Source organism: Passer domesticus, chromosome 21 (assembly GCF_036417665.1).
Source record: "Passer domesticus isolate bPasDom1 chromosome 21, bPasDom1.hap1, whole genome shotgun sequence".
In the NCBI taxonomy this organism is placed as follows: Eukaryota; Metazoa; Chordata; class Aves; order Passeriformes; family Passeridae; genus Passer; species Passer domesticus.
In genome coordinates, this window is record NC_087494.1 from 2,430,615 (window position 1) to 2,450,452 (window position 19,838).

The window sequence follows — 19,838 nt, forward strand, 5'->3', positions numbered from 1 at the left end:
TGTGGGGGGACAGCAGGTGACAGGGACACAGGGGCAGCTGGGGGGACAGCAGGTGACAGGGACAGAGGGGCAGCTGGGGGGGCAGCAGGTGACAGGGACAGAGGGGCAGCTGGGGGGGCAGCAGGTGACAGGGACACAGGGGCAGCTGGGGGGGGACAGCAGGTGACAGGGACACAGGGGCAGCTGGGGGGGCAGCAGGTGACAGGGACAGAGGGGCAGCTGGGGGGACAGCAGGTGACAGGGACAGAGGGGCAGCTGGGGGGGCAGCAGGTGACAGGGACACAGGGGCAGCTGGGGGGGCAGCAGGTGACAGGGACACAGGGGCAGCTGGGGGGGCAGCAGGTGACAGGGACACAGGGGCAGCTGGGGGGGCAGCAGGTGACAGGGACAGAGGGGCAGCTGGGGGGGCAGCAGGTGACAGGGACAGAGGGGCAGCTGGGGGGGCAGCAGGTGACAGGGACACAGGGGCAGCTGGGGGGGCAGCAGGTGACAGGGACAGAGGGGCAGCTGGGGGGGCAGCAGGTGACAGGGACACAGGGGCAGCTGGGGGGGGACAGCAGGTGACAGGGACACAGGGGCAGCTGGGGGGGCAGCAGGTGACAGGGACAGAGGGGCAGCTGGGGGGGCAGCAGGTGACAGGGACACAGGGGCAGCTGGGGGGGCAGCAGGTGACAGGGACACAGGGGCAGCTGGGGGGGCAGCAGGTGACAGGGACACAGGGGCAGCTGGGGGGACAGCAGGTGACAGGGACACAGGGGCAGCTGGGGGACAGCAGGTGACAGGGACAGGGGGGCAGCTGGGGGGACAGCAGGTGACAGGGACAGAGGGGCAGCTGGGGGGGCAGCAGGTGACAGGGACACAGGGGCAGCTGGGGGGGCAGCAGGTGACAGGGACAGAGGGGCAGCTGGGGGGACAGCAGGTGACAGGGACAGAGGGGCAGCTGGGGGGGCAGCAGGTGACAGGGATGGAGGGGCAGCTGGGGGGACAGCAGGTGACAGGGACACAGCGCTGCTCAAACTTCCCCCCTCAGTGCCAGCAGCGCCACGTGCTCCCAACCTCCACCCAAAGAGCCCAATTTGGGGAAAGAACGGGTCAGAATTCAGGGCTTGGCGGGGGGTTTGAGGCGGAGAAAAGCAGAGCTGTGAGTGCCGGGTTCCACCTGCAGGCGGCCGCGTGCTCGAGGTGGGCTTTGGGATGGCCATCGCCGCCTCCAAGGTGCAGGAATTCGCCATCGAGGAGCACTGGATCATCGAGTGCAACGAGGGCGTTTTCCGGCGCCTGGAGCAGTGGGCAAAGGCACAGCCGCACAAGGTCAGGGGCACGGCGGGCTGTGCCAGGGCTGGGGGGTGCCTGTGGCCCCCCCAGCTCACCCCTGTGCCCCCCACCCGCAGGTGGTGCCCCTGAAGGGGCTGTGGGAGGACGTGGTGCCAACGCTGCCGGACGGGCACTTCAGTGGTGAGGCATCCACAGCACGGTGGGCAGGGCTGGGGTGGGGACCCCACTGCAAACTGGGGGTGCAGCAAAGCCCAGGGCATCCCTGAGCCATGGAAAGGGGGGAGCAGTTCGGCCAGGGTGCAGGTGGAGCCCACATCCTCCCATGGGGCTGGGGACAGGGCACTGCTGTGTCCCTGGGGTCCTTGTCCTGGGGAAATGGATCCTTGTCCTGGGGAAATGGATGGATCCTTGTCCTGGGGAAATGGATGGATCCTTGTCCTGGGGAGCGGATCCTTGTCCTGGGGAAATGGATGGATCCTTGTCCTGAGGAGCAGATCCTTGTCCTGAGGAGCAGATCCTTGTCCTGGGGAAATGGATCCTTGTCCTGGGGAGCAGATCCTTGTCTTGGGGAGCAGATCCTTGTCCTGGGGAAATGGATCCTTGTCCTGGGGAAATGGATGGATCCTTGTCCTGGGGAAATGGATGGATCCTTGTCCTGGGGAGCAGATCCTTGTCCTGGGGAGCAGATCCTTGCCCTAGGGAGCACATCCTTGTCCTGCAGTGGATCCTTGCCCTAGGAAATGGATCCTTGTCCTGAGGAGCAGATCCTTGTCCTCGGGAGCAGATCCTTGCCCTAGGGAGCACATCCTTGTCCTGCAGTGGATCCTTGTCCTAGGAAATGGATCCTTGCCCTGGGGGCCATCACATCGCTGCCTTCCAGGGCTCAGAGACATGGGGACAAATTGCAGTGGGAACATAACAATACCAGGCCGTGGAGGGGGATTTTCCCGGGACACAGGAGCCCCTCAGGGTCTGTCCCAGCTAACAGCCAGCCCCGTGTTCCCGGGCAGGGATCCTGTACGACACCTACCCGCTGTCAGAGGCCACCTGGCACACGCATCAGTTCAACTTCATCCAGGTGACAGCTCGGGGAGGGCTCTGGGGCAGGAGCTGGGGGCTGAGGAGGGGGAGCTGGGGCTGGGGGCTGAGCAGGAGGAACTGGGCTGGAGGGGGAGCTGGGGCTGGGGGCTGAGCAGGAGGAGCTGGGGCTCCAGGGGGAGCTGGGGATGGAGGAGGAGCTGGGGCTGGAGGGGGAGCTGGAGCTGGAGGGGGAGCTGGGGCTGGGGGCTCAGCAGGAGGAGCTGGGGCTGGAGGGGGAGCTGGGGCTGGGGGCTCCAGGGGGAGCTGGGGATGGAGGGGGAGCTGGGGCTGAGCAGGAGGAGCTGGGGCTCAGCAGGAGGAGCTGGGGCTGGAGGGGGAGCTGGGGCTCAGCAGGAGGAGCTGGGGCTCAGCAGGAGGAGCTGGGGCTCGAGGGGAGCTGGGGCTCAGCAGGAGGAGCTGACCCGGCCCCGCACTCCCGGGACAGGGCCACGCCTTCCGCCTGCTGCGGCCCGGAGGGGTCCTCACCTACTGCAACCTCACCTCGTGGGGGGAGCTGCTCAAGACCAGGTACAGCGACATCGAGAAGATGTTCGAGGTGAGTTGCTCCCCTCCCCTCAGCTGTGCCCGGGCTGGGCCAGAGCACTCCGAGGCTCTGGAGCTCATCCCTGCTGCTGGGGATGGGCGGGGAACGCCAGAGGGGAGCTCGGGGGGTTCTTCCTCCAGCGTGTCCCCACTTCTCCCACGAGACACCCCAACCCACGGCTGCTCCTCGCTGCCCTCTCCTGCAGGAGACCCAGGTGGGGCCGCTGCTGCAGGCGGGCTTCAGGAGGGAGAACATCAGCACGAGGGTGATGGAGCTGCAGCCGCCCGCCGAGTGCCGCTACTACTCCCACCCCAGGATGATCACCCCCACCGTCCTCAAACACTGAGGGGAGCAGGAGCTGGGCAGGAGGAGGAAAGCTCTGATCTCCTTTAAAGCCCCTGAGAGATGGGTGGAGGATCAGGATGGATTCCCGTGGACAAAAGGACGGGAAACCCCCTGCCCCAGGAGCTCCCTGCCCCAGGAGCCCCCTGCCCTGGAGGGGTCTTGTGGGCTCTGTGGAAGATCTCACCCTGCTCTGTCCCCTCAAGATTTGAAATTCTCAATTAAGCTTGAATTTCAGAGTGTGGTTCTGGCCAAACAGGTTCCAGAACCAGCCATTTCCTCTAAAAACTGCATCATTTTGAGAAATCACAGGGTGAAGTCCCACAAAAGTCAAATAATCCAAACCAGGTGGGAGAAATGGGGCAATCTGAGGCATTTCAGCTTCTCCTGAAGCAATTCCCCAGGGAAGTTTCCCAACATTTTCGGTCAAAGCCCACGGCAGCAAATCCTGACCCCAACACCCCCTCACAGCTCAATAAATGATGTTTCCTCTCTCCCCAGAAGGGATAAAGTCCATTAAAAGGAATGAAATACCCAAACCACTGTTCCCGAGCGATTTATTTGTCTTTCCAAAGTGTGTTTGTCCCTCAGGCACGACCAGTCCTCATCCCAGGCTCCAGGGATGCATCCAGGACAGGCTGCTTTATCCCTGCTCTGCTTAGGAGCTCTACATTCAGGTTTAATAATCACATTCTGATTTTAGGCATCACTATTTGATTTGTTACAGAAACCAAATTAATTTCTGGCCCCTGTGCACACAAATATTATGGATTTATTAGATCCTGTGTAGGAATTACCAACAAGGAGCAGGTGCTGAGTAAGGGATGAGCTCAGGAAGGGCTCAGGGATCACCCAGACATGTGTTGGTCTCCAAACTTCCCAACAAAGCTAAGAAAAAATTCTAACAAAGCTTTTATGTCACGACATGACATCACCTTCCCTGACAGATTGTTCAGCAGTGTTAACTCAGTAACTCAGCAGTTATCAAACTCAGCTCCTGCTTTTTTTAGCCCAGTTTTTCAGCCCCTCAGATCAGAGGGGTTTATTAAAGACAGAAAAGCACCTGGACAGGTAGAGTTTTATTGGAAGGCGTGTGAGGAGCCGGATTTGTGCGTAGCTGTGAGCAGTGCCCGGGACAGTGAGGGGACATAAATAAAGGCTATTTCCTGTACCAGATCTGCATCCTCCTCTCCCGCTTGATCTTCCTCTGCAGCTGCAGGATCCCGTAGAGCAGAGCCTCAGCTGTGGGTGGGCAGCCTGGGAGAGAAGGGAGGAAGGGGGGAAGGTCACAGGGCAGGAACCTGCAACAAGTGTCAACCCCAGCACTTATCCCAAAGCTCACTCCCCTTGGCTTTGTGGCTGGCACAGGCAGGAGTGCAAAGAAACTGAACTGATGCTGTTTATCAAGATCTTTATCAAACACAGCAATTATTTAATTTCAAAGTGTATCCAAACCCCCTCCCACCCCACTGACGGTGCCACCACCATCACAACCCTCCCCATCCTACAATCCCTGGAGCTGCTGCAGTTTCCCCACCACTGAAACAGGAAAACCTTTCAAACCTACACCTGCATGCAGAGAATTCCCCTCTCCCTGCCCTGCTCCCAGGTGAGCTGCCCCTTTACCTGGCACATAAATGTCCACGGGCACGATGCGGTCGCAGCCCCTCACCACGGAGTAGGAGTAGTGGTAGTAGCCCCCACCATTGGCACAGCTGCAGGACAGGGACAGGGACAGGGTCAGGGGCAGCCCAGGAAGGTGAGCAGCAGGCCAAGGGAAGGTGGCCCTGGGCAGGTGGGCACTGCCAGGCTCGGAGCCTCCAGCTCCACAGGTGGCACTGCCCCATCACGAGCCCTGCCTGGGAGGGTTCCAGGTGAATCCAGCCCAGCTGAACTGTTCCCATCACCCTCACAAAGCAGGGTCCACAGCCCTCCCTCTCTGCTACAAACCCTTCTGTTTTGGCTCAGAGCTTTGCCAGAATTTGTCCTGTTCCAGCCTGGACCTGCCACCCTCAGCCAGTGAGGACAAGAAAACTTTGAGAATCATGGAATCATTCAGGTTGGAAAAGAACTCTGAGACCATGGAGTCCAACTGAGTCCCCCCATGGAGCAGATCCCAACTGATTCCTCATGGAGCAGATCCCAACTGAATCCCCCCATGGAGCAGATCCCAACTGAATCCTTCATGGAACAGATCCCAACTGAGTCCCTCATGGAACAATTCCAACTGAATCCTTCATGGAGCAGATCCCAACTGAATCCCCCCATGGAGCAGATCCCAACTGAATCCCCCCATGGAGCAGATTCCAACTGATCCCTCAGGGAGCAGATCCCAACTGAATCCTTCATGGAACAGATCCCAACTGAGTCCCTCATGGAACAATTCCAACTGAATCCCCTCATGGAGCAGATTCCAACTGAGTCCCCCCATGGAGCAGATTCCAACTGAATCCTTCATGGAACAGATCCGAACTGAATCCCTCATGGAGCAGATTCCAACTGATCCCTCAGGGAGCAGATCCCAACTGAATCCTTCATGGAACAGATCCCAACTGAGTCCCTCATGGAACAATTCCAACTGAATCCCCTCATGGAGCAGATTCCAACTGATCCCTCAGGGGGCAGATCCCAACTGAGTCCCCCACAGAGCAGATTCCAGCACAGCAGAAGCATTTTGAAAGCCAAAAGCAAACTCTGTGATTCTGGAGTTTGGCAGCTGCAAAGCCCCTGAACCCATCCCTGGGAGGATTCACACCCACCATTCCCTTTGAGCAGCCTTTGGGCTCTGCTCTACAAAGCTTTTTAAGAATTTGGAAACACAAACAAGCCAAGAACTCCCCCAGGACCCCGAGGAGATCCCGGCACTCACCTCCCCATGGACACCACGTAGCGAGGCTCCGGCATCTGGTCATAGACCTGCAGGACAGGGATGTGTGGGGTGCTGCCCAGCTCCCCGTGCCCCCCGTGCCCCCCGTGCCCCCGTACCTTGCGCAGCGCCGGGGCCATTTTGTTGGTCAGGGTCCCTGCCACGATCATGACGTCGGCCTGGCGCGGGCTGGCGCGGAACACGACCCCGAAGCGATCCATGTCGTAGCGGGGGGCTGCCATGTGCATCATCTCCACGGCACAGCACGCCAGCCCGAAGGTCATGGGCCACAGGGAGCTCTGTGGGGACAGCCAGCAGCTCAGGGACAGCGCGGGTGGCGCACAGAGGGACAGCTCAAGGCACCGGGGATGGATACGGGGAGAGCTCTGTGTGCAGCCTAAAGCCACCTCAGAGCCACCCAGGGACAGCTCAGAGCCACCCAGGGACAGCTCAGAGCCACCCAGGGACAGCAGTGACAGCTCAGAGCCACCCAGGGACAGCTCAGAGCCACCCAGGGACAGCAGGGACAGCTCAGAGCCACCCAGGGACAGGTCAGAGCCACCCAGGGACAGCAGGGACAGCTCAGAGCCACCCAGGGACAGCTCAGAGACCCACGGGGACAGCAGGGACAGCTCAGAGCCCCACGGGGACAGCAGGGACAGCTCAGAGCCACCCAGGGACAGGTCAGAGCCACCCAGGGACAGCAGGGACAGCTCAGAGCCAGCCAGGGACAGCAGGGACAGCTCAGAGACCCACGGGGACAGTAATGTCCCAGTTCAGGGACAGCTCAGAGCCCCACGGGGACAGCAGGGACAGCTCAGAGACCCATGGGGACAGTAATGTCCCAGTTCAGGGACAGCTCAGAGCCAGCCAGGGACAGCAGAGACAGCTCAGAGACCCACGGGGACAGTGGTGTCCCTGCTTGGGGACAGCTCAGAGCCCCACGGGGACAGCAGGGACAGCTCAGAGACCCATGGGGACAGTAATGTCCCAGTTCAGGGACAGCTCAGAGCCAGCCAGGGACAGCAGGGACAGCTCAGAGCCACCCAGGGGGACAGCAGGGACAGCTCAGAGCCAGCCAGGGACAGCAGGGACAGCTCAGAGACCCATGGGGACAGTAATGTCCCAGCTCAGGGACAGCTCAGAGCCAGCCAGGGACAGCAGGGACAGCTCAGAGCCCCACGGGGACAGCAGGGACAGCTCAGAGACCCATGGGGACAGTGGTGTCCCTGCTGAAAGCCCCATGGGGACAGTAATGTCCCAATTCAGGGACAGCTCAGAGCCCCATGGGGACAGTGGTGGCCGGAGAGGGACCAGCCCAGCTAAGGCACAGCACAGCAGACCCAGGGCACTGTCACCTGTGTCACCCTTCCCCACGGGCAGAGCAGCTGCTCAGGGCAGGGACAGCTCCAGCAGTGCCTTTTCCTGGTGACCAACGGGCAGTTCCAGGCCCCCCAGACTGTCACTGCACCCCAGTGTCACCCTCTGCCCACAGGAGCTCTGAGCCATTTTCACCCCGAGCAGGAGGTGCCCCTGATGTGCCACGCTGTCCCCCGTGCCAGGGTGGCCCGGGACTCACCCGCCGTGCCCAGTTGACCAGGTCATCCAGCTTGGTGATGACGTACTCGCCGCGGCTGCTGGGGAGGTAGGATTTCCTCTGGACAACAGCAGAGCTCTTCTGCACCTGCACAGAGCTGAAAGCAGCAGCACAGAGCTGAAAGCAGCAGCACAGAGCCATCACTCTCCAGAGATTTCCCTGCAGAATCAGCGTTTAGCCCTGCAGGGGGCTGTGCCTCCCTGAGGAAGGACAATGCCACCCCTCTGTGACAGAGGATTGTCCCCAGTGTGGATCTGTGCCTTTGGTGCTGGGGCAGAGCCCCTGAGCTGCACCCCAGGCACGGAGAGCCCCTGGCTGCCTCTCCCGGGGCTCCCAGAGCTCCCCGGATTTCAGCAGGGAAGGGAGGAGCCCCCTCACAGGAGGTGCCACTGGGACCCCCCGCACAAGCGGCGTGCCCTGTCCCCGGGGCAGGAGCTGTCACCTGTCAGCGCCATCGGCCGCCGTCTGATGGAGCAGCTGAGCGGGCACGGCACTCAGGGAGCCGGGCCTGGGGACAGAAAGGGTGACAGGGGGACAGAAAGGGTGACAAGGGGACAGAAAGGGTGACAGGGGGACAGAGCCCGCGCGGCAGCCGGTGCTCCTCCAAGCCCAGCGGGGAAGGAGCCCCCCCTGACCCCCAGAGCCCCCCCTGGCCCCCAGAGCCCCCCCCTGACCCCCCCCCGACCCCCAGAGCCCCCCCCTGACCCCCAGAGCCCCCCCTGACCTCCAGAGCCCTCCCTGACCCCCAGAGCCCCCCCTGACCCCCCCTGGCCCCCAGAGCCCTCCCTGGCCCCCAGAGTCCCCCCCGGCCCCCAGAGCCCCCCGCTGACCCCCAGAGCCCTCCCTGATCCTCAGAGCCCCCCCAGAGCCCGGGGTCCCCCCACCCCGTCCCTCCCAGCCCCGGGGTCAGCGCTGTCACCGTCCCTGGGGTCCCACCGCCCCGGTGCCCCCGGCCCGGCGCTCACCGCCAGCCCAGCACGCCGCGCGCGGGGAGCCGCAGACCTGCAAGAGAGGACGGGAGAGCTCAGCGCGGCTGCCTGGTGCCCCCGCAGGGCTCCCCCCGCGTCACTCCCTCAGGGGGGGTTGTTCCGGTGCCCCCAGCCCGGCCGCGGTGCCCGTCCCGCCCCGTCCCGGCCCCGCTCACGGCCCAGCGCCGCCATCGCCGCAGCCCTTCAGGCAACCTCTGCGCGCGGTGCGCCCGCTAAAGCGCCCCGCGCGCCGCCGCCGCAGCGCTCCGGCGGGAAACGCCTCCCGGGCCGGCGGTTCCGGAGGCGCGCTCCGCTCCGCCGCCCGCGGCAAAACGACCCCAAAAGATCCCAAAATTACCCCAAAACACACCCTGGCGGGCCGAGCCGCCCCGGAGCCGCCACTGGACTCGGCGGTTAAGGCCCGTCCCGGGGCTGCGAAGCCGCGGTCGCGCAGGAAAATAAAGAGCGGGCGTCCCTGGGTGGGCTCGAACCACCAACCTTTCGGTTAACAGCCGAACGCGCTAACCGATTGCGCCACAGAGACCGCGCTGCCGCCGCCTCCCGCCCGGCCCCGTGTCCCGCCTGGCCCGGTCCCGGTCCCGTGTCCCCCGTCCCGCCTATCCCGTGTCCTGCCCGTCCCGGTCCCGGGCCCCACGTCCCGCCCCTCTGTCCCCTCTGTCCCCCCCTGTGTCCCCCCCCGTGTCCCCCCGCCCCGAGCGGCGCCACCGGCGGTGACGGGCGGGGGGGGCGGAGCGCCCCCGTGCAGCCGAAATAGCTCAGTTGGGAGAGCGTTAGACTGAAGATCTAAAGGTCCCTGGTTCGATCCCGGGTTTCGGCAGAAGCTTTTTTTCCCGCAGGCAGCGGGGTTGCAAAAGCGCCGTTTTCACCCCAAAACACCCCCGCGGCTTCGGAGCTCGTTTATACCTGCCCCACACTCTGCACTCGATCGTTTTAATATCCTGGAACCACGCACACACAACAGGGAGGAACGAAGGGCTGTAATACTGGATTAATGACAAATATTATTATTTAATTATGAATTAATAATAGATATGAGTTAATGATCTTACACTGAGCATTGAGGAGGGAGCTGAGGGAACAGGGATTAATTAACTGGACAATCACAAGCAGAGGTGGTGTCAGCCCATTTTAAATAAAGCACAAGAACAAAACCCACTGAGTTTATTTCCCAGTGATTAATAACATGAGACTGAGACAGACAGGATGTTACTTTATCATCTCAGTTTTTATGCATCAGATAAAGTATCTTCACCTGCTGTCACACCGGGGTGGAAGCACCACCCACCACAGATTACAATAATTAAACAAAAGCAGCAAATGTTGATGATTCACTTTATTAAGTCCACGTGCTTGGTACACGCTGAGGCTGAGCCTGGTGCCCAGGGGTGGGACAAGGCCAGGACCATCCCTGGGGCACCCAGGGACACTGGAGCTGTCCCTGCCCCTGGCTGGGGTTTGAGGGCCCTTCCAGCCCAAACCATTCCAGGATTCACAGCTGCAGGGAGGTGGTTCTGGTCTGGAGCAGGATCCGAGCAGCACCCGAGGAGTTTTGATGGAAAAGGGAACACAGGGTTCATGGAAAGGAGGGGGAAGTTCACCCCCACCTCCAAATTACCCAGAGCAGTCCCCCCCAGCCCCTCATCTCCAAAGGGAAAGTGCCACTCACAGCTCTGAGTTAACTCCATCATTAATTTTTTATCCCATCCCACAAAATTCATTATCCCTCCTCCCAGGCTTTAATAAACCCTCACTTCCTGGCCTGGCCCTGTAACTGAGGTACTTGAGATAACAGGAATAAGGATTTCATGGAAAAACTCATTAGAGAGCACAGAGCAATTAAAAGTGTAATTAAAATATATTCAGATAATTACTACAGCCAGGATAGACATCTGGATCCCAATTTCAACCTCTTCATTTCAAATCATCTTGGGTTTTATTGGACAAGCAAGGAGATCACAGTTCATTATCACAGAGAAACCCTAATCAGGGGGTTTTATGTATCATTTATCATTACTCATCATTAATTAGTTCTTGGTGACACTGCTTCCATGTGCCACAGCTCCAACAAAGGTGAGCAGGGAACTGGGCAGGATTAAATTGGGAATTTAGATGAGAAAAAAAAAAAACCAAAACCACAATTAAAAGCCTCCCAAAATTCAGAGGAGGCAACAATCCAGCATTCCACTGATTCAGTCAGAGGAAATGTTTCTGTTTAAGCAAACCTGGATTCCTTCTCCATGGAATTTTACAAAAGAAGAGCCCAAATCTTGGTGATCCAGGTGGCAGCTCTGATTTCCCACCCTTGGAGACGCACGAGGCAGGAAGGGAGAACCCCCAGGAGCCTTCCCTGGTTGGATCAGGAGCAAGGAGCCCAAAGCAGGACAAGATCCCTGCCCAGGTCGGGTGTTTGGCTAAAAGAACCCACGTGGAAGTGGTGGAGCAGCAGCAGCAGCTCTGCACAGCCCTGGGGGTCTCTGGCAGCCCCCAGGAGGGCACTGAGGGGTGAGGATGCAGTGGATCCTGAACACAGTGAGGCCATGGAAGCAGCAGGGAGCAGAGCATTTGGGGATGTACACACAGACTTTACAAAGAATGCCACGTTTTATACAAAGCACCACTGGTTATTTACAGCTGGCCCCAGGACAGCCCTGGCCTCTCCTCAGCTCTCTGCAGGCTCTGCCTCAGTCTTGAGCTTTTTGCTTCCCAGGATTTGTTCATCAAACAACTCTCTCTCTCTGGAAAGGAAAACATAGAAGGTTGGAAGTTAAAACAGGATATTATTGTCCAGATTGCATCACCTGGACAATAATAACCCAAATTAAATTTGCAGGGTTGCTCAGCTGGGACATTTTCCACATTTTGTCCCTCAAAGGAGGGGGATGCTGAGCTCTCCTGCCCTCACCTGAAACCTTTTCTGCATCCAACAACAAATGAGTAAAAACCCTTGGAAAACCCTAAAAAAATCTACCTTTTGCTCACAGGTGGGCCTTTAATGTACTTCTCTTCTGCCTTCTCATAATCAATGTCATCCACAGCAGCAATGGCACAGATGATGGCCTAGAAAAGCATTGAATAATTAATGATAATAATCAATAAGCAAAACTAAACCATAGCCAGGGATTTGAAACTGCCTCAGCTAAGCATGTTTTGAGAAAAGGGTTCCTCAGTAACTTAGAAAATTTGGATGAAACTGCTCATTGAGTGTCTGAAATTCCTAAATAAAAAATATGAAATTGTTCTGTATCATCCCCTGGGGGGTATTTTTATCCTCAGATTAAAATATTCTTCACAGTAATTTTGTTTCTACACGAGTTAATGTTCTCCTGGGAAAATTCCTGGGAAGAACACAAGTTATCCACAACAACTGGAAGAACAGCCAACACACCACCCCCACCTCCACACACACAAAGGACCAAGAAAAACCTGAGAAGTTGCCAAATTAAAATAAAAACCCCAAACAAAGCTTTGAAGCATTTCAGGGGTAATTAAAATACATCAGAAAACTATCAGTCTGCTTTTAAATACAACAATCTACCTGAAGCTTCTCCTTTCTGTGCTTAAAAATCAACATTTGAGTGACTCAGGCTGTAGGCAGGGGTGAATATTCCTGCCTGGCTCAGTTCTGGGAGCTCTCCCCACATCATTCCACAGGACCCACGTCACACAAAGGAATAAATAATGGGAATTAGTGTCATTTACCTCTGCAGTTCATTTTCCCCCTCCCTCACCTCAGGTAAAAGCACATCTGAGATGAACCTGATGCCATCCCCCAGGATCTGGTGCAGGTTCTTGGTGTCCATCTCCCTGTACACCTCCTTCAGGTAGCCAACCACCAGGTCCAGCTGCTCCTCATCCTCCAGGTAAGTCTCCACACAGGTCATGTACCGGCTGGAATTCAGGAATTTCTTCAGCCAGCGGGATTGTTTCCCACTTTTCAGGATGCCCAGGAGATGCTCTTCAGCCCCTTTGGTCTTCACTATGAACTCCACCAGCTTCTTGTTCTCCCTGTCCCTGGCAGCTCTGGTCCTGTCAGGGAGGAGCTTCCTCGGGGGCTTCTGGGGGGAGGTGTCTGAGGAAGACTGCCCAGCCTCTTCCTCCCCTGTGTTTGGGAATGCCATCTGCACCACACTCTGGTATCCCTCCTTCCTCACTGGGTAGCCTGAAAGGGAAACCACAAGAATTTATATTTAAATGTACAAAGAGTTTTTTGTTTTCTTTTCATAGCCATATCAATAGAAAATAAGGAATTTTATTGTTCAGAGGAGTTTTTACCCAGCCAAGAGAATTCCCAAAGGGATGGATTCACTTACTGATATCAGCAGCAAAATACTCCAGGAAGGACCCAGTGAAAGAATGACAGCCTAAAAAACCAAAACAGGGGCAGAGATCAGTTCCACTCACCCAGAAATCAAAGCTTGGGGCTCCCCTTTCCTGCTGGACCTCAGGATGAGATCCCAGAGAAGCTGGGAATGCCCAAGGCCAGGCTGGACAGGGCTTGGAGCACCCTGGGACAGTGGAAGGTGTCCCTGCCATGGCAGGGGGGGACTGGAAGGGCTTTAAGGTCCTTCCCACCCAAACCACGCTGGGCTTTGGTGATGCCAAGGGCCCTGCCCCTCCTCACCCACGCGGATGCGGTAGTCCCGGATCAGCTGCAGGCACCACTCGATTTCCCTGGAATAGTTCTCCTTGGCTCGTTCCTGCAGAACAAGGAGGAATTTCTGTCCCAAACCCAGCAGCTCTCCAAGAGTTTCAGCCCAGGGGACAAAAATGGTCCATGAGAATTTTTGCCTCACGGTAAAACAACTCCTGCCAGAGCTGTCACAGGGATGAGAGTGGCTTCGAGGGGGCCAAGCCCCACATTTCCCCCCTGGCCATTTATATCCTGAATTTCCCACTGTATGTGCCCAAGCCCTGCAGCTCCACATCTCTGGGATACTCACAATGAGCTCCTGCTTGTCCTCACAGTCAAAGTGCTTCAGGCTCTTCAGAGACACTGAGAAACTTTTAAAGAAACACAGTCAGAGGTGCACCTCAACCACCCCATTTCCCTGCTGATCTACTGCAGCTCTGCTTCTCCCTGAAAATCCCATTTCCCAAGGAATTCAGGAGCACAAATTTTAATGGTTTTAGCTTCCACAGCAAGTTAAAAGTATGGAATCTTCTAACAAATGAGAAGTACCTGGTTTAGAGAAAAGTTAAAGGCAGCCCAGTGTTTCCAGAAAGTTTGGGCAGCACAAGGAGAACACTGGCTGCATTCCAGGGGATTTTTTTTTGTTTTTGACTCCTCAGCTCTTCCCAGGGACAGGGAGCTGCCTCAACCTGCAGCATGACAAAGCACCTGCAACCCTCACCTGCCCCAGCCCCTCCCTCCCAGATCAACCTGGACAGGACTGTCCTCACCCTGCACCAGGAAAAGTCACAGGACATGGAATAACGAGGCTGGAGATTCAGGATGGGATGGAAATCCACATTTACCCTTTTTTCTTCTCATTTGTGGTGCCATCTATGAAGAGCACACAGGCCCTCCGGTGCTTCCTCTTCACTGCTTTTACCTGGAGAGAGGAAAAAGCCTCAAAAATCCTAATCTTGATAAAGCAGGGATATTTTTCTGTGGATATCCCCCACTACAACCCACACTTAATTTTTTTTTGTTGCTGTAACTTTCCTTTATTTCACAAATATGAAAAACTCAAGCAGAAGCAGCAACCAGTTCCCCCAAGGGAGTATTTTTAGTGCACAAAGGGCTTCTCCTTTCTTTTGCAAATTGGGAACAAAGTCCTGCTCCACCACAAAAGAACTGGGATAAGCCAGAGCTCTGTACAAACAGGAGTGAAGTGACCACATTTGGAGTGCTTTTAGCACAAATTTACTGCTATCAATTTTGAAATGCTTCTGCTGGAAGGTCTTTAACACCTGCAGGAAGGGCAAAAGTCACTCCAGAGCTGGGAGTTGCTCCTTATCAGCAGGCTGAGGAGGCAGGAGCTGCTCTTACCACGGCTGGCCAGTACGGATACCGCCGCAGCTTGCACCACACCAACATCCCTTCCTCGAAGAATTTGGGTTCTGGTGAAACAGAAAGGAAATTTTCCTTAAAAACCAATACAACAAGACAGGTGCTGCCCCTTTCTTCTTTTCCTCCAGGAGTTTCTCTTCAGTGCTGTTACAGTGACCCCAAAATGCAGCACAGGGAGGCCTGAACTGAAACCCAGCAAGTTCAATCCCAGGCCCTTGTCCAGTTTCAGGGATTTTCATTTTATTCTGCAGCAAAATGCCTGATGGACCCAGGAAAGGCATTTTATCCCAAAGCCTGGACACAGCTGATCCCCTCCTGGAATCTCCAGGGACTGCAGGCAAACTGAAGCTCCCAGAGGGGGCAGAGCCTGAGCCCTGCTGATGTCTCACCTCGATGGGACAGAACACTTGGGAAATCTTCCTCCTCTTCATCTGCCAGAGGGGAGAGTGGAGGGAGGCTTTCTGAGGAAACTCTCCTGGAAAACATCCCAGAGGCTTCCAGCCCTGCCAACAGCACCAGGATCCAGGCATTAGGACAGGATCAGCTTCAGAGCAGGTGAGACACACCTGAGTGTGACCTAGAGGGGATCTGACAGACCTGCACACTTCTAATTAGGGAATCCTGATTCCCTGATCGTGTGGATGAAAGAGGGAAAGGGGAAAGAAAGGGGCTGGCCTCAGGAACTGCACCTACTCATTCAAAAACATTTAATCTCAATTTATCAGAGAGCAGTAAGGGATAACAAATGTGAGCTCAAAAAAAAACCAAAACAAACAGCTTTCCATGGAAAACCCCAAGCAAATCCAGAGAACCCAAACCCTCCCCAGCTCTGAGGGAATCAGCATTTCTGCTTCCCAGGAATGGAAACCAAAAGGAATGAAAGCAGCAATTCAAGAGCCACTTCCCCAAAAGCAAAGCAGCATTCCAAGGTGAGTAACATTCCAAGGTGAGTAACAGTGCTCAGCACCCACCCAGGACGAAGGTTTCCCTTCCCCAAGGGATCTGCCCACCTTCATCTTCCTCAGAGTCAGGGGCTCTATTCCCATCCTGGTTTTCCTCCTCCTGAGGCTGAGGGAAGGCACCAGAAGGCCCAGGTGAGGATCCGGGCTGGCTCCTGCATTTCCTGTCTGTGCCCGAGGCCACAGCTGCCCCATCCAGGTGTTTTCCACCCTCTGCCTCTCTCCTCCCATCCAGCTGCTTTGCCAGGCTCTCACTCTCACTGCTGATGCTTTTCTCCAGCTCATCCGAGGCAGTTTCACAGGAGGAATCCAGGAATGTTCTCCCAGGCTGAGTTCCTGTCTTTCTGGAAGCTTCCACAGTGCCAGATTTAGAGGGGACAGAGGGAGAGCCCTCCTCAGGAGCCAGCTGTGCTTGATCCTGGGGGGAATCATCCCTACATCTTCTTTTCCTTCCTTGCTGACTTCTTCCAACCTCTGCCTTACAGGAGGCTCCACTCCCCACTTTGGGCTGGATTTTCCTCTGTCTGGGTGATGATTTTGGCTCTGGTTCTCTGCAGTTGTGACTGTCAGGAGCTGGTGCCACACTCGAGTTCCTGGCACCACACCTGGCAGGGTTTGTGCCCCTCCCAGGTGCCCTGGCAGGGTTTGTGCCCCTCCCAGGTGCTTTTCCACTCCCCCCTGGAGCCACAGAGCCCCCCTGGCTGCGTGCTTTGGGATCATCCTTCACCCCACAGTTATTCTGGGGTTTTCTTTTCCTCTTGGCAGCCTCAGGTTCTGACTTTTTGGAGCGAGAGCGCAACAAGAAGCTGTGGAAGGGGGTGGGGGGGGCAGATTTCTCCCGGGAAAATTCGGGATTTGGTCCCTCTGCAGGTGCCATGTCACTGCTGGAGTCAGTCTGATGGAGAATGTCCAGGGCAAGTTTAAGGGAGCAGCGATATTGCAGCTCCTCCACGGCCTCACTCACGCTTTCCTTTTGCTCTGATGAGGAAAAATATTCGATAAATGAAATTGTCCTCATTATTCTACCATAAACAAACGCATTATTCAAGAAATAATAAATGTTACTCGTAGTGTTTCTTTTAAGGTGCATTTTTTACTACTTAAATCATCCACAATTCCCAAGGCCAAGGATGGAGACACACAAAGACCAAGCTGGAAGTGCCTCAGTTTGAGGGAAACATTTCCTCACCATCTCTCCAACAAACCACCCCAGGGAAGAGAAAAATGATAAATTCTTAACCTATTTTCCAACTTTATGGAAAAGGGGAAAAGAAAATAAGTGAGATACAGAAGTTTTATCCCCCCAGGCTGAGTTTCTGCAGGGATTTTACACAGAAAAGCAGCACTTTTGGGTCTGAGTTTTTACAGGTATTTTACCCCAGAAAAGACACAAAGCAGCACATTTGGGGCCGAGTTTTTACAGGTATTTTACCCCCAGAAAAGACACAAAGCAGCACTTTTGGGGCTGAGTTTCTACAGGTATTTTACCCCCAGAAAAGACACAAAGCAGCACATCTGGGGCTGAGTTTTTACAGGTATTTTACCCCCAGAAAAGACACAAAGCAGCACATTTGAGCCCCTCCCTCCTCACCCAGGGTGGAGGCGATGGCCTTGATCCTCTCCTCTGTCAGGGGAACCACGTTTGCAGAGCTCACACTGACCCTGGAACACAAAAAGGTGACTGGAACCGGCAGCAAAACACTCCCAGCAGCACAAAACTGCTCTCAGACAGCAAAATCCCCAAACACTCCCTCCCCCAACCTGTCCTGGATAGGGTTAAACCCCTAAACCTTCTGCAAATCCAGGATCCCGTCTCACTGGCACCTTCAGATAAAAGGATTCCTTCCTTCCCCTTATTTTTTAGCCTCCAAAAATGCAAACATGTGATAGGAACAAGGATACTCAACTGCTTCTGCAAGCCAAGGATTTCGGCTTTCAATCCCATCCTTTTTGTGGTGGCAACAGGACTGCCCCCAGCAACTCCAGGTTTGCACAAAACCTACATTAGAAGTGAGAAATCTTCATTTAAAAATCTTAATCAACAGCAAAACGTTTATCTAAGAGCAGCTTGACACTGCCTGGGAGCAGCTTGAAGACTGTGGAGTGATAAAATCCCAGGATGGAGCTGGGAAGGGATCTTCAATCCCATCCCACCCCTGCCAAGGGCAGGGACTCCTTCACTGGCCCAGGAAATCCATTCCAGGCCCTGACAGGGAGGAATTTCTCCCCAGTGCCCCATCCAACCCTGCCCTCAGGCTGTGAGAAGTTATCCCCATGGCTCCAGGCCCTCTCCGTTTTTCCTGCTGGTATCTCCACAGCTCAGACAAGTTCAGACACGTTGGCTGGGACCTCTCCCTTCCTTCCTGCTCTGTTCCAAGCAGCCTCCACAAACATTTCCTCATTCCTCCTTACCTTGGCTGGCCACAAACGCCTCTTCCACTTGCAGAGGACAAACTCTTGGTCAGTCATGGCTGAGCTTCACGTGGAAAAGGGCAAAGCCAAGGTGTTCTGAGGGGAAAAAAAAAAAAGGAATAAAGGAATCACCCACCTTTGTCCATTGTGGTCTTTATTTCTGAAGGAAATACAGGATTGAATCAAACACATTGCTACAGTCATTATTGTTTTACCTTCAGGATCACTGATACCACCCTGCAGCCTCTCTTTAATGTTATATCTTAAATTCCATTTTTCTGTAGGAGCTGTGGCTGCCCCATCCCTGGAAGTATCCAAGGTTGGACAAGGTTTGGAGCAACCTGGGATAGTGGAAGGGATGGGACTGGATGGGCTTTAGGTCCTTCCAACCAAAAAAGGATCCCAGGATAAAAGAATTCCTTAATTCCAGGAGCACAAGTGGCTCTCACTGTGTGAGGAAAATACTACCAGGAATTACACAACGCAGCCGTGGGCCTGCCCAATCCACAGCTTCCTGCGACCAAACCCTGAAAACAGGGAACTACACCCTAAAAATAACGCGCCGGGTAGACTTTTCCCACCCCATTTAATCCAAATTTTTACACGCTATTTTCAACAGAAACCTGAGCAGAGCGGCCTCAGACCCCGCAGGGCTTCCTGAAGGGCTTTAAAAAAAACACATTACTGAGGATATTCTTGTACTTACAAGGTCCAGATCGCCGGAGCTCCGGGATCGCGGCGCTGCGGCGGCGGAGGGAGGGAGGAACGCGGGGCCGTTAGCGAGCCCGGGGCGGCGGGGCCGGTGCGGGACCCCCGTGAGGCGGAGCGGGCACAGCGGGAACCGCCCGGCCCCAAAACCCCGCGTGAGGGGACGGACGGGACGGACAAACCGCCCCCGCCGCGAGGGGAGGGACGGGACCCTCCCCGAAACCCCAACGGGTGAGGGGAGAGACCCCCAGGATCCCGCACCCGCTGAGGGACGGGACCCTCCCCGAAACGCGAGCGGGTGAGGGGACGGACGGGACCCCCAGTGCAGAGACCCCTCCATAAGGGACGGGACCCCAAACCCCCCCCCGGGAGGGATGGAACGCTCCAAGCGCCCGCTGAGGGGAGGGACGGGACCCCTCGATATCGGCCCCTCAGAGGGGTCGCCCCCTTTCCCCAACCTTCCCTGGTGAAAGGAGGGACGGGACCCCCCAAAACGCCTCGGTGAGGGGAAGAACGGGACCCCTCAATGCCCTCCCCTCAGAGGGGTCGCCCCCACAACCTTCCCTGGAGAAGGGAGGAACGGGACCCCTCAATACCCTCCCCTCACGGGGGTCGCCCCCACAACCTTCCCTGGTGAAGGGAGGGACAGGCCCCCTAAAACGCCTCGGTGAGGGGAAGAACGGGATCCCTCAATACCGGCCCCTCAGAGGGGTCGCCCCCCTTCCCCAACCTTCCCTGGTGAGGGGAGGGACGGGACCCCCCAAAACGCCTCAGCGAGGGGAGGGACGGGGCCGCTCGCTTCGCCCGCTCAGAGGACGGGCGGGACTCCCACACACAGCCCCGGTGGCGGTGATGGCCCCCAGACCCTCATGTCCCCCCCAGACCCCGCTTTAAGACCCGGGTTGTTGGGGGGGCACCGTTACCGTGCGCGCTCCCGACAACGCCGACCCGCGCGCGCCGCCGCCGCCCTCCACATGAGGGTCTGCGCATGCGCCGCGCGCGCCGCCCGGCACCGCCCCCCCGGCCCAATCAGCGAGCGCCGCCTGGCGCCCC

General features: G+C 56.6%; 3 protein-coding genes and 2 non-coding genes across 7 annotated transcripts in view; 2 read left to right on the top strand and 3 right to left on the bottom strand.

Moving 5' to 3' along the window:
- The window catches only part of GAMT (guanidinoacetate N-methyltransferase), a 6,090-nt gene extending 2,310 nt beyond the window's left edge, over positions 1-3,780 (top strand). For both annotated transcript variants that reach the window (XM_064396155.1, XM_064396156.1), the window contains exons 3-7: positions 1,166-1,311; positions 1,392-1,455; positions 2,286-2,353; positions 2,801-2,911; positions 3,105-3,780. In XM_064396155.1, coding sequence (XP_064252225.1) covers positions 1,166-1,311; positions 1,392-1,455; positions 2,286-2,353; positions 2,801-2,911; positions 3,105-3,245 — 530 coding nt within the window. In that variant the 3' untranslated portion in view covers positions 3,246-3,780. The remainder of the gene's footprint in view (positions 1-1,165; positions 1,312-1,391; positions 1,456-2,285; positions 2,354-2,800; positions 2,912-3,104) is intronic.
- A 527-nt stretch (positions 3,781-4,307) lies between these two features.
- NDUFS7 (NADH:ubiquinone oxidoreductase core subunit S7) lies at positions 4,308-8,952 on the bottom strand. Its single transcript, XM_064396160.1, has 8 exons — positions 8,849-8,952; positions 8,670-8,706; positions 8,147-8,212; positions 7,687-7,801; positions 6,227-6,406; positions 6,111-6,157; positions 4,868-4,956; positions 4,308-4,498 (listed from the first exon to the last, which is right to left on the bottom strand). Exons 1-8 carry the CDS (start codon positions 8,862-8,864, stop codon positions 4,401-4,403), a joined length of 648 nt encoding a protein of 215 aa, XP_064252230.1. The 5' UTR covers positions 8,865-8,952; the 3' UTR covers positions 4,308-4,400.
- Positions 8,953-9,142: 190 nt separating this feature from the next.
- Positions 9,143-9,216, bottom strand: TRNAN-GUU (transfer RNA asparagine (anticodon GUU)). Its single transcript has one exon. It is a non-coding gene; the product is annotated as a tRNA-Asn (tRNA).
- Positions 9,217-9,437: 221 nt separating this feature from the next.
- Positions 9,438-9,510, top strand: TRNAF-GAA (transfer RNA phenylalanine (anticodon GAA)). Its single transcript has one exon. It is a non-coding gene; the product is annotated as a tRNA-Phe (tRNA).
- A 501-nt stretch (positions 9,511-10,011) lies between these two features.
- On the bottom strand, positions 10,012-19,807 carry PWWP3A (PWWP domain containing 3A, DNA repair factor). Of its 2 annotated transcripts, XM_064396124.1 has the most exons (16): positions 19,709-19,807; positions 18,784-18,818; positions 18,078-18,173; positions 17,573-17,664; positions 17,257-17,327; positions 16,326-16,643; positions 15,717-16,295; positions 15,096-15,209; positions 14,686-14,756; positions 14,169-14,245; positions 13,634-13,694; positions 13,315-13,390; positions 13,004-13,054; positions 12,422-12,852; positions 11,662-11,750; positions 10,012-11,428 (listed from the first exon to the last, which is right to left on the bottom strand). In XM_064396124.1, the coding sequence occupies exons 3-16, from the start codon at positions 18,132-18,134 to the stop codon at positions 11,353-11,355; spliced, it is 2,163 nt and encodes a 720-aa protein (XP_064252194.1). In that variant the 5' UTR covers positions 18,135-18,173; positions 18,784-18,818; positions 19,709-19,807; the 3' UTR covers positions 10,012-11,352. The 2 variants fall into 2 exon arrangements, with proteins under 2 accessions (XP_064252194.1, XP_064252193.1); XM_064396123.1 differs by having other exon boundaries at positions 15,717-16,643.
- Between the last annotated feature and the right edge of the window lie 31 nt (positions 19,808-19,838).